The sequence below is a fragment of the Cervus canadensis genome, chromosome 5, assembly GCF_019320065.1.
Source record: "Cervus canadensis isolate Bull #8, Minnesota chromosome 5, ASM1932006v1, whole genome shotgun sequence".
Lineage (NCBI taxonomy): Eukaryota > Metazoa > Chordata > Mammalia > Artiodactyla > Cervidae > Cervus > Cervus canadensis.
Window position 1 is genome coordinate 20,828,411 of NC_057390.1, and position 13,174 is coordinate 20,841,584.

A 13,174-nucleotide genomic window follows, 5' to 3' on the forward strand; every position below is an offset into this window, starting at 1 on the left:
TATATATAAAAAATATTCTAGCACAATAAGAAAGAAGTTATTAATTATATGTGAAGAAGTCAGAATCCTATCAGTCCTTAAAACAGCTGTGAATGCAATTAGCATAAGTGCCTTCCATTACAAGCTACTGAGCCATACATAGAAATCAGTTCACTTGCAAATGGCTTAGATTGTAATAAAATAGAAGATGGGACTTGTCTATATAAAAAGGGAAAATTTTCTTTCAGGAATTATAAAAGAATAACTAGAATTTAAGTCAGCTTATTCCAAAAAGTCTCTGTTAATTTAAAACAACTTTTTTTTTAATTCGAAGACCTGGTTTTATTTTTAAAATTTTAGAATTTATATTTTTATTTTTAACCCTGAATCAAACTTTCTATAAACGAGAATCAGAGTGTTTTAACACATATGGAAAGATAACAGATTTCTTTTTATCACCAGATACAAGTTTCATAAAAGCAACAATTGAGGTATTAGTTTTCAATTGTCTAGAATGTCTGTCATATAATACTCAACAAATCTGGTGAATAAAACCTAACCAGTCAAAATCAGCTTCCCTCATAGCTCAGTCGGTAAAGAATCTGCCTGTAATGCAGGAAACATGGGTTCTTTTCCTGGGTCGGGAAGATCCCCTGGAGAAGGAAATGGCAACCCACTCCAGTATTCTTGCCTGGAAAATCCCATGGACAGAGGAGCCTGGTGAGCTACAGTCCACGGGGTTGCAAGAGTCGGACATGACTTAGCGACTAAACCACCACCAGCAGTCAAAATCAGCAGGGAAGCAGCATTACGGAATCTCTTTTCAAAATCATCTTCCCATTATAAATTTAAAATATCTACCTTAAAAATAACATCTGAGTAATTCAGGGTCCATAAAACTAAAACTTAAAATTATTTCTTTTCTCTGGTATATGCCTCCATCCCCAACTCCAACAGGTGATTGCCAGAATCTGACTTTATATGTGACTTCTTTTACTGATCTGTGCTTGTCTACCTGAAGTAGCCCAGCCTAGAAAGGAAAGTCCACAGCACTCATCTTCATAACTGGGTGGCTGGCCTACTCAAGGTACTCCTGAAGTGCTCGAAATACTCCTGATTCACTAGTTCATATTGTAGGTATCATTTGCATGCTTTCTTTCATCTTTATTGCTTTGTCATTTGGTACATTAAGGCTGAATATGAAATCAACTTGAATAGGAAATGCAAATTTTATTTGATAACTACTAAAGCAAACCACGGGTTTCCCTGGTGGCTCAGTGGTAAGAATTCGCCTGCCAATGAAGAAGATGTGGGTTTGATCCCTGGGTCAGGAAGATCCCTTGGAGAAGGAAATGGCAACACAGACCAGTATTCTCACCTGGGAAATCACATGGATAGAGAAGCATGGTGGGCTACTGTTTACAGAGTCGCAGAAGAATCAGACACAACTTAGCAACTAAACAACAACAAAGCAAACTGTGCACTATTAATGACAATTAAGTTATGACTTTTGGAACTCATCCTAAGGTATCTTTTAAAAAAAGAAAAAGCATAAGGAGCTCAGGGGGAACAAATTACCACTTTAAGTGGGGGGAGAATACTGCAGTTCAATTGTCCTGAATCAGGCAAATTACAGCCATAGAGATGACCATGGCTGGCTATGAGAATCAGCCTCTCAGATCTCTGACTCCAGGGAAAAATAACTGACTCGGCCCCAGCTGCTGCACTCTGAAATCCATCACTTTGTACAGAGGCCGTGCTTCTCACTGAAGCTGCTCCCAGTAAAGAGCACCACAGGCATACACTAAGGTGGCCCTGATCTTGGAAGAAGAGAAATTTCTGTGATAGGCAACTTTTGCTCAAGAACTTCTGAGGTCTCAGTTAAATTTCCTTAGAACTATGATACTTTCATCCAAAGTTCCTTCCTTCCTTACCTTTCTCCTTCACTTAGAGTCAGACTTGCATCAGTATGATGACTGATGACTCTCCTTGCCTCCTTCCTCATTTTCTCTCACAAGCACTTCTTCTAATAAACTTCTTGCATGCTTAACCCCATCCTGGCATCTGCTTCTCCCTTGAAGCATTACATGGTTGTTTTTTTTTTTAATTTAGCCATTTAAAAAATTATTTCTAAAGCATTACGTTTGCTTCCCTATTTGCTAAATAGGATACACCAAACATGACAATTCCAATGCCTTTGTCTGCTAAAGATCTCAACTAAGACCCACCTAACTCATTAGTAAGTATATTCTTAAAAGGACAAGATCAGAGCTACATACAATTCAACATGTGTACTGAGCACCTGCTATACATGAGAAACATGCTAAGCATTGGAGGGAATACAAAGGTGAGTTGGTTCCTATCTTGCTCTCAAATAACTCCGAATATAGAAGAGAGAAGCCACATATACAAAATTTAAAGGGCAGATTTTCATTAAGTACTAAAATTGACACATAAAATACTAAAGAAATTAATGGTGGTGGTTTAGTTGCTAAGTCGTGTCCAACTCTTGCGACCCCATGGTTATAGCCTTCCAGGTTCCTCTGTCCATGGGATTTTCCAGGCAAGAATACTGGGGTGGGTTGCCATTTCCTTCTCCAATGTATTAAAGAAATTAATAGATTCATTCTACTTAGGGGATAGAATTGTAGTAGAAAGCCTGTGTAGAGGAGACAGCATTTGAAACGTACACTGAAAGAATCTTCAGGTTGTACCTGCCTATAATTAATAAGGACAGTCCAATAAAGATGCCTTCCATGCTTACATACTTGGCTACCCTCAATGTGTAAATTCCTCCCATCACAATTCTCTCACATCATGTTACTCCCAGAATACTGATGGTTTCTTAGTTCCCCTCCAAAGGTGCTCCTCCTCCCAGTATTCCCCCTTTCATCACTATTGCCACTAAGACTCCTAAGCCAGAATCCTGGGAATCAACTTTGAATCCTCTCTCACTACCCCATCGTTCAACCACCAATCTACTTTTAAAGCTAAAATCTGTCCACTCTTCTTTACCTCACAGCTACTGCTCTAGTCAAGAACAGCACTATCCCTTCTAAGAATTGCGGCAAAAGTCCCCTAACCTGCCTTCCTGCCTACAGTTCTACAGTCATTTAATCCATGATCCACAGAGCAGAGATCCTTTAAAATTCATATCTAATTATTAATACCTGGTTTAAAACTCTTCAATAGTCCCTCACTGCTCACAAGATAAAATGCAGTAATTTCATTCACAAGAGCTGACCCCACACTTCAGGCTGAATAGACTCCAGCTACTCAGAATTCCTAAGATGCTGAGTTCCTCTTGGACTCCAATGGCTCTCTGCAACACCAACCCTGGGAAGACACATCCTCCTCATCCTCACCTAGTCAACGCTCACTTCCACTAAAATGTCACTTCCTTCACTCCCAAACATAAGCATACTGGAATAGTCTCCTAGCTTCCTATTGCCATCCCAAGATCACTTCTTCTCAGCCTTCTCCTTTATGATCTATGCCGTCTTTCCATTAACTATTACCTTCAAGATGGAGAAGGAAATGGCAATCCACTCCAGTATTCTTGTTTGGAGAACCCCATGGGCAGAGGAGCCTGGCAGGCTACAGTCCATGGGGTCGCAAGAGTCAGACACAACTTAGCGACTAAACCCCCACCAGCATTACCTTTAAAAGCATTACTGTTTCATGCAGCAGTGTAGTTTTGTCAAATGCAAGTCTATGCAGAACCCCAATATGTAAAAGAGCTAAGTTTCTCAGTCTAACACAAAGGGTTTCAAAGCCCTCTTCATTTCGCCTCCTTCTCCCCTGAGATAGTTATTCCCTAAAATCTAAGGTGGAGGAGACAATTAGAACACCACATTGTTTTGTATCATGCTGCCTACTCAAAGGAAGCAACACAGTACAGTGGGAAGACTTGTGTCTGAAGCTAAACAGACTTAAGTTCAAATCTTGGTTCTATTACAAGATTTTGAGCAATTTGCCTCTCTGAGGATCCATTTCCTCAGCTAAAAAACTCAGCTGTAAAAATTACTACCTTGAAAAGTCAATGGGTGGAACAGAGATAAATATGTAAAGTACCAAGCATAGTGCCTAGAACACTAGCACAAAGAAGAAACTCAAAAAAAAAAAACCAAACCATCTGCTATGGCTTATCCAGGAATGTAGGTTTACATTCAAAGTCAGTCAATGTGATTTACCATACTATTTACAGAATAAAGGAGGAAAAGCTTATGATTATTTTAAAAGACATAGAAAAACAATTTGACAAAATTCAATATCCACTTTAACTTCAGAAAACCCCAAAACTCAGAAAACTAAAAGTGGAAAGGGAAAACCTCAATCTGATAAACAGTATCAATGGAAACTAGCAAATAACATCACCCTTAATGGTGAAATAAGACATACTTTTCCCCTTAAGATGGCAGGGATGACCACTTTCACTACTTTGATTCAACACTGTAATGGAAGTCCTGGTCAATAAAATAAGAAAAAGAAATAAATAAAATATCAGATTGTCTCTATTTGCAGATGACTTAATTATGTAGAAAATTCTATGGAGGGGCCTTCCTGGCAGTTCAGGGTTAAGACTCTATGTTTCCAACGCAGTGGTGTGGGTTGGATCCCTGGTCAGGGAACTAAGATCCCACATGCTCCAGGGAGTGGCCCAAAAAGTCAAAATTCTATGAAATGTTTAAAACAACTATGAGCAAGGTCAAAGGATACAGGATCAATATACAAAAATCAGCTACATGTTTCTATTTAATTCAAATATATGATCTTTATTAAACAACTTTTTGAGTTTCATAATGCCTTACTTTTTCATGCATTTTTAGCATATCAAAGGACTCACTGATGCTTATTTAAGGACTTCCAATTGATAACAATATAAAATTTCTGAAATTCCCTCTCTTTTCCCTTAGAAGTCTCTTCTTTTCATCTCCCATTTGGACTAAATTCTCTCTAGGCCTGAGCACATCTGTCACCCTGCAGTTTCTCTTTATTGCTCTCCAAATTTTCACCTATTGTTTATATACCCATTAACAAATAACTGGAAAATAAAAACTTTTAAAACAATTTACAATAACATCAAAAAACAAAATATTTCAGATTAAACTTAACCAAAGACATGTAAGACTTCTACACTCAAAGTGTTTCTGAGACAAATTTAAAAGTCTAAATAAATGGAGACATATACCACCTTCATGAATCCAAAGACTTGCTATAGTTAAGGTGCCAATTCTATCCTGTTACCTACAGAATAAATGAAATTACAATTAAAATCTCACCAAGATTTTTGGTAGAAATTGACAGAATGGTTCAAAATTTGTACTGAAATACAAAATCTAGAAACAATAAAAGAAGGAGGACTTGCACTACCTAACTTTAAGACTTACTATAAATCTACAGTAATCAATAGTGTGGAATTGGGGGAAAGATAAACAAGACATCAATGGACTAAAACAGTCTAAAATACATACAAATTTATTTTATATACTACATATTTAAATATACATTTACATAAATATATAATATATATTCATTTAATTTTCACAGAAACAACACAATCCAACAGGGAGAGGAAAGTATCGTCAACAAACAGTTCTGAAATAACTAGATATGAGCATAAAAAAAGAAATCTCAATTCCTACCTCATATCATATAGAATTAATTTGAAATGGATCACAGGTCATGTAAAAGCTAAAACTATAAAGCTTTTAGAAAATAGCCTTGGGACCATGTGTTCATGACTTGGTGGCAGGCAAGAGATTCTGAGACAGAACACAGTGACCTTAAAAGAAAAAAATCTGATAAACTCGACTCCATCAATATTAAAAACTTTTGTTTATCAAAAAACACCATTAGGAAAATGACTAGACAAGCCACAGACCAGAAGAAAATATTCATGAAACGTATATCTGATAAAGGACAGTTAACCATGATATACAAATAACTCTTAAACTCAATACTATAAAGAAAAACAGCCCAAATTTTTAAATGGGCAAAAGATTCACACAGACGTTACACAAGAGAAGACACACGAATAACCTATAAGAACATGAGTGCTCAATATCATTAGTCACCAGAATAATACAAATTAAAACCATGATGAGATACCACTACACACCCATCGAAATTACTAAAATTAAAGACTAATAACATCAAATATTGGTAAGAATGTAGAGCAACTGCAACTCTCATACACTGCTGGTGGGAACATGAAATGGTACAACCATTCTGAGAAAGGGTCTGGAAGTTTCTTATAAACCTAACAGACATTTACTCTATGAGCCATTTCTCCTGGTATTTACCCAAGAGAAATGAAAACATTTCTACAACACGAGCTATAAATAAGAACATTCATGGCAGCTTTATTCTCAACAGCCCCACACTGGAAACCTCTCAGGTGTCCATCCATTTAATAAACTTCGACATATTCATATGACGGGAAAAAAAGACTGAATTCTTCATTAAACACAACCTCAAAAGCCTCACCAAAAATATATACTGTACAATTCCATTTATATGGGATCTACAACACATAAGATTCATCTATGGTGATAAAAGATCTGAAGAGCAGTTGCTTCTGGAGGCTGGGGGCAAGAAATGACTGAGAAGGCACACGAGGAACACTTCAGGAGTGCTGGTAAGGCCCCATATCCTGGCAGAGGCTGGGGTTGTATTCATTTGCCAAAACTCATTAAATCGTACAATTAACATTTGTGTATTTCACTGTACATAAATTTTACCTGAAAAACAAAAAGAACTGTAAACAAAGAGTGAACTCTAAGTTAACGATATGCAAGTTGACGTGTTTAAGGGTAAAGTGTACTGATGTCTACAACTTACTTTGAAATCCTTCAAAATGTTAAGATGGATTGGTAGATGAATAGGCATGTGATAAGGCAAACAGTAAAATAGTTGTAAATTATAGAATCCATGTGGGTATATGAGTATTTACTATGCAACTCTTTGAACTTTTCTGTATATCTGAAATTTTTCATAATAAAATGTTGGATACAAAACTTGATTACAAGACAAATAAATATATCCTAAAATGAAGGGCAAAGTTTTTTTCTATTCCAGCTATAGTTGTAATAAAAAAATAAAGAGAGTAGTTGCCACTTATTATTTGGTTGGAGCATCGTCACTGCTGTGATGTCTGGACCTCTCTGTCACTGCCTTCTTCCTCTCCACTACAACACACATCATAATCCTTGTGAATCCATCCTCATCCATGCATGCAATCCACCATTCAACACACCAGTTCAGAGCCCCTGTCTCATCTTCCTCATTTCTAGAATCTTAAAACTCCCAAATGTAATTATCACCATCTCTAACCATAATTCCTTATCTGCTCCCTTTACCCTCCTCTTACAACTCATTAAGATTTCTAATCCGTGGAGCTCTCATTTACACCTCCATTATCTCTCTTATAGCTTAACTTTCAGTCTTCTGAAATATCCCTGTTTTCTTCATCTCTACTGCAGCCACAAGCAACCAGTAATCCTTCTTTACCCCTTTACCTGACTGATGGGTGCTGCCGGAAGAAAACCTCACAACCAGCAGGCCAGTGAATGCTCTTCAAACCTACAATGCTCTCCACACTCTGCACTGCTCAGCAATCCTTTCTAATTCACTGGTTGGCTCCTTCTCCCGACTCCACAGCAGCAATTCCAAAACTTAAGCTCCTTACTCATTTCTCTTTCCTCGCTCTATGTAAAGGATCTTCTCTTCCATCATGAAAATTGAGGCTACCTAGCATGAACTCCCTGCTCCTCAACCTACAAACCCATTTTATATATTTTTGGTGAGGCTTTTGAGGTTGTGTTTAATGAAGAATTCAGTCTTTTTCTTCCTGTCATAGTTAGATTTACTACTATTTTTCAGGTACTTTATTTGACTTTTCTATAGCCTGACACAGTTAATGACACTTTCCTTGAAACTCATCCATTCTCAGCTTCTTGGACACTAGGGTCTTATTCCTTCTACCTGACTCTTTCCTTCTTAATCTCCTTCACTCACTCTTTGCCCTTTGCTCTTTCCCTACACCCTATTGTTCATTTTATTCCTCCAGTTCTGATGCCAGCTTAATTTCATTCTTACTTCTAATATTTTCAGTGGGTGGCCTCATTCACTTTTTGAAAAACACCTTCTTTGAGATACAATTAACACACAATAAATTGCAAATATCTGAGCTGTATAATGCGTTAAATTTTAATACGCTCCTGAGGAGGCTCACTGGTAAAGAATCTGCCTTCCAATGCAGAAGTCGCAGGAGACACAGGTTTGATCCCTGGGTCGGGAAATCCCCTGAAGGAAAAAATAGCAACCCACTTCAGTATTCTTTGCCTGGAAAAGTTCATGGACAGAGAAGTCTGGTGGGGTACAGTCCACCAGGTCAAAAAGACATGACTGAGCACACGCAAGAATGCATGCATATGCTCCTGAAACTGTTAGTACAATCAAAAACACAAATGAACATAAATGCCTCTCTCCCAAACAACTACTGACTTGTTTTCTGTCACTGTAGATGCATTTTTCTATAATTTTACAGTATATACTATGATGTTTTGGGCAGTAGGGGGTGTTACCAGCTTTATTATTTTGAGCAACGTTGTCTCATATATCAATAGTTCATTCCTTTTTACTGCTGAGAAGTATTCCAATGCATGGCTATATCACAATTTGTTTATACATTCACCTGCTGATGGACATCTGGATTGTTTCCACTTTTTGCTGAACAGAACTGCGATGAGCATTCATCTGTAACTCTTGAATGGATAGCTTCCTCTATCTCATGGCCCCACCCACACACCTAGAAGTCCCAAATCTGTTTCACCAGATACCAACAACCAATTGCCAGTCCTACAAGTCCACCTGGATAACCAGAAGGGACTTTAACAAGTTCAAAACTCATCTTATAATGCTACTCCTTCCACCCCAATAGGTATCCTCCTACATTCTCTATCCTGACTAAAGGCACTCAAACCAGAAACTTAAGAGTCCTCCTACGCTTACCACTTACCCCAATCACTGTGAGTTACTAGATCCCGTCAATTCTGCCTTTTAAACATCTCTCAACTATATAAAATCCATCTCCACACTTTCATCCTAATTCAAATGCACCCTTAATTCAAATATATATCATCTCCTGGCTGGACTATTAACTAGCTTTCTAACTTTTCTCCTTACCTTTGGTCTCATTCTTCTGCAATCCATTTTCTATTCCATGGCCAAAGTGGATTTTCTAAAACCAAAATCTGATGTTATTCCCCTATTTAAGGTTTCTCAATGACATCTATCCCCTCAAAATAAAAATCATTCTCCTTAGCTTAACATTAAAAAATTCTCTATAAACTACTTTTCCCTCCAAACTCATCCTCTGCCACTTCTCATCATGTTAGAACTTAGTCATTTCTGGATAGTGTCATTCCCTTTTCATCCTTACTGCTGAGGGCAATACTTGGTCTGCAGTAGGCACGACAGACTTATGCAATAGATAAGATAGGACTTTAGCAGATGGGATGCATTGAGACATTCTGGGAATCTTCAGGAAAAGAGGTAGTCCTGTCTGGCTGAAGCATAAAGTATACGAAAGACTATAGTAGGCAATCCATTCAGAAAAGCAGGATGAAGCCAGATCACTGATTGACATCAAGTCTATTTCAAAGAATACACACTTCATTCTGTGCCCTCAAAAGACATTGATGGTTCTGAACAAATGTGTGACATATTCAGAAGTGTGCTATAACTTCTGAAATCTGAAAAACAGGCGAAGTGGGGGCAGTGAACTCAGTTAAGAGGCTATAGCAGTAGCCTGGGAAAGTGGACCCAAGCGTAGTTGGGGTAGGAGGGAATTGATTAAATGAACATGTCAAGAGAAATGAACCTACAAGCTCTTCCTGGGTGTGGACAGTCAGAGATGACATCAAAGTCTTGAGCCAGTCAAATGAAATAATACAGCTATGAAGAGAAAAAAAATTTTTAAATAGTAAGTGGAAGGGAGGAAGCTGATGGTTTTGCTTGGCTATTCCCTATCCACTCATTCAAATTTAAGTGCCAACTAAGGTGTCAGACACTGTATACATGGAGGGTGAAATGAGGGTAAAATAGCATCCCCGTTCCCAAGGACCATCCAATCTAATTTGGGTGGTGAACTTAAATAGGAAAAAAATAGGAATTGTTAAGTGCCTGGCTAGGGTCGTGTCTGACTCTTTGCGACCCTGTGGACTGTAGCCCATGAGGCTCCTCCGTCCATGGGATTCTCCAGGCAAGAATACTGGAGTGGGTTACCATTTCCTTCTCCAGGGGATCTTCCCGACTCAGGGATCGAACCCAGGTCTCCTGAATTGCAGACAGATGCTTTAACCTCTGAGCCACCAGGGAAGCCCTGCTAAAAAGAACAGTCAGACTAAAAGAAAGACTATCTATCCAATTCAGGCCTGAGGATCTGAGAACAGATCTGAGGTCCAGTAAGCCCAGAGGATGAGCAGTGTTAGGCCAGGCCAAACGCAGTCCAGGTGAAAAAAAAGAACATATCCAAAGAGCCCCAGGCTAGATAACACAAATTGATGCATTTGCAAACTACAATAAGCCTAAAAGAAGATATGGAGGTATCCACATGAAATATCTAACTTGTCTTTGGTGGCTTAAAATCATCTTTACTGGGTATCTTAAGTGGGAATTGGAAGAAATCTCACACATCAACTAGATTGTGTACATTTTCACCCCCTCCCATCACTTCTACTGCCATGCAAGGGTATCTCTGCTTAAAGTCAAAGCAGGGTTAAGTAAATAAGCAAAGAGAACTGGTGGGGACTGTGGTCAATCAGAGACAGATGGGCAGCCATTTACTCAGCTCCAGCAGCTCACTGCCCTGCTTGAATGTTGGCCCACTGTGGAGAGATCTTCCCATTCTCCAAGTAAAGTTCAAGATTCAGATTTTATGTAGTAACACCCATTTAAAAACACTGGCAATTCCATTAAAAACAAAACAACACTATGCCAGCCAAAAAAAAATGTTCCTGTGGACAGATTTCAGCAAGGGCCACCAGTGTGGCAGAGGTAGGCCTGGTCTGCTAACTCCTACGATGTTCATCTCACTGCTTCATAGGACCCTCAGCTGATAGGGTTTCATGGTGATTCCCCTGGGATAAGAGTTGCTTGCTTCCAAGCAAAACAGTCCCAAACTGATAGTGTTTTATGAGTTCTTTTATATATTTTCAATAATTTTTGTCTCCTCCCCACCCCACCCCCACCTTGGTCAGGATACCTGCTTCTGGAGTCACGGAGACTTCCTACTCCTCAACTACTACAAGCTAAGATGGCAAGCTCGCAGGTAAAGCGAAAGTAAACAGAGTGAGAGCCGACAGGATTTCTAATGAATAAAGTCCCTAAGGCATATGGCACACCATTACTTTTCTTAGAAAACAGTATCAGAGATGTCTGTGACTAATCAGACACCTGAACAAAAAAGTCAGTAAGCTGCATGTGAAATATACCAGCAGATTCTGCTAACAAACCAAACAGCTTCCACTGTAAGATATCAAGAGAGGGAGAACAGGACAAAAGGGAAAGTAAAAGCTGCTGGCCTCTGAGAAATATCAAACACTTTTTAAAAGCATAAATGTTTAGGAGAAAGGGTACCCTATAATATCAAATCTGAGTGAAGAGCGAAATTATTTTTTAACCAGATCCCATGAAACATTTTTTGAGAAATGACGATTTAGATACCTATTAAAAGAGTAAAGCTACCCCTGTATTTATAAGGTAAAAGGAAAACAAAAATACTGACAGGCTTTATTAATATATTCACACAGACATCAGTTGCTGACGTTTTAATGTATCTATTAAGTCACAACATTGCTTTAGAAGCTTTGAAAATGTAACATTTCGTAATTATACTAAAACGTGTAAAAGTACAGATCACGGGGTATAGAACTTTCGGTAACAATGTGGCAAGCTCGAAGAAACAGAACTGCTAAAATTTCTAATCAACAAACCGAATGACAGGACCAAGGTTTTGAAAGAGAGAGAAAGACGTGGGAGTGGGGGTGGGGAGAGGTGGGGAGGGGGAAAGAACGGGAGGGAGGGAGGAAGGGAGAAAGAAAGGAGGAAAGAAAACAGTGGCATGTGCACCCGCCCCTGTAAATCGGAGGAATGGGGGAATTCAGGGGAATGAAAAGTGATTACGGAGGACAAGCAAAGCAGGCCATCCATGTTCCTGCTGGCAGGCGAGCTCTGCAATTACTTAGGGCAAGCGTTACGGCCAGAGCATTCGTGAACCCACTAGGACGAACACATTGGACACCTAAAACCGGACGCTGACAGCAGCTCCGAGAAAGCACAGAGAAGGCAAAGAAGCGGCCTGCTTTGACCTCCAATGAAAACTGAGGCTCCTCCAACTCTCGTCTTTGAATCAGGGGCAGGGCAAGCTCTCAGAGGTTGGATTCTTCGGACAAACTCTCCCTGGGTCCCTGCGGCCTTCCCACACGCCACACGGGGTGACTGTCAACGCCGAGAGCCAACGAGTGCGGGGGAACCTCTCGGGGTGTGCCGTCCCTTCTGGGAGGCGGTGAGACCGGGAAGAAAGACGGCCCCGCGCGCCCCGCCTCCCCAGCCCTTCCCCGACCCGGGCCCGGTGCTCTCGCCCAGGCTGCAGCCGGGGAGCGGGGTCTCGTGCGCGCCTCACCTTTTTCAGCGCAGGCACCAGCAACCCCCGCCACTTGGGCGCGTTCTCCTCGCTGAAAAACTCGTACGGCAGCTGCTGCGCCTGCATGGTGCCCCCGGGGCGCCTCCGGGCGGGGAGAGGGGCGGCGGCGGCCGGGCCGGGAGCCGCGAGAGGGTGAGCTCGCAGCGCGGAACAGGGCCGCGGTGCCACCGGACGGCCCGGCCCCCTTGGGGCGCCGAGCGGCCGGGCTAGCCCCGGAGAGGGAGCTGGGGGGCGAGGCCCGCGCCCGGCCACCCACCCGACACAGGCACCAGCCGCGGAGAGCGAACGCAGCCCGGAGGCGGCGGCGGCGGCATCCCGCACCACCGCCCCGGGGCCGGGCCCCCTACCCCTCCCCGGCCCGCCGGCGCCGCCCCGGGTTGCCCTCCGCCGCGGTCGCCGCCCGCCCGCCCGCCGGGACTGCGCTCCCGAGCCCGGCCTGGCCCCGCGGCGGAGCCGGCGGCTGGGGGAGGGCTGTGGAGGGACGCT

General features: G+C 41.1%; 1 protein-coding gene across 4 annotated transcripts in view; it reads right to left on the reverse strand.

The window, feature by feature from the left end:
• Window positions 1-12,889, reverse strand: part of SOS1 (SOS Ras/Rac guanine nucleotide exchange factor 1) — a 129,481-nt gene extending 116,592 nt beyond the window's left edge. For 3 of the 4 annotated variants that reach the window (XM_043468383.1, XM_043468381.1, XM_043468380.1), the window contains exon 1: window positions 12,668-12,889. In XM_043468383.1, coding sequence (XP_043324318.1) covers window positions 12,668-12,754 — 87 coding nt within the window. In that variant the 5' untranslated portion in view covers window positions 12,755-12,889. Of the gene's footprint in view, window positions 1-9,168; window positions 9,211-12,667 lie in introns of those variants that run through there. The other variant, XM_043468382.1, reaches the window with a different exon arrangement.
• Between the last annotated feature and the right edge of the window lie 285 nt (window positions 12,890-13,174).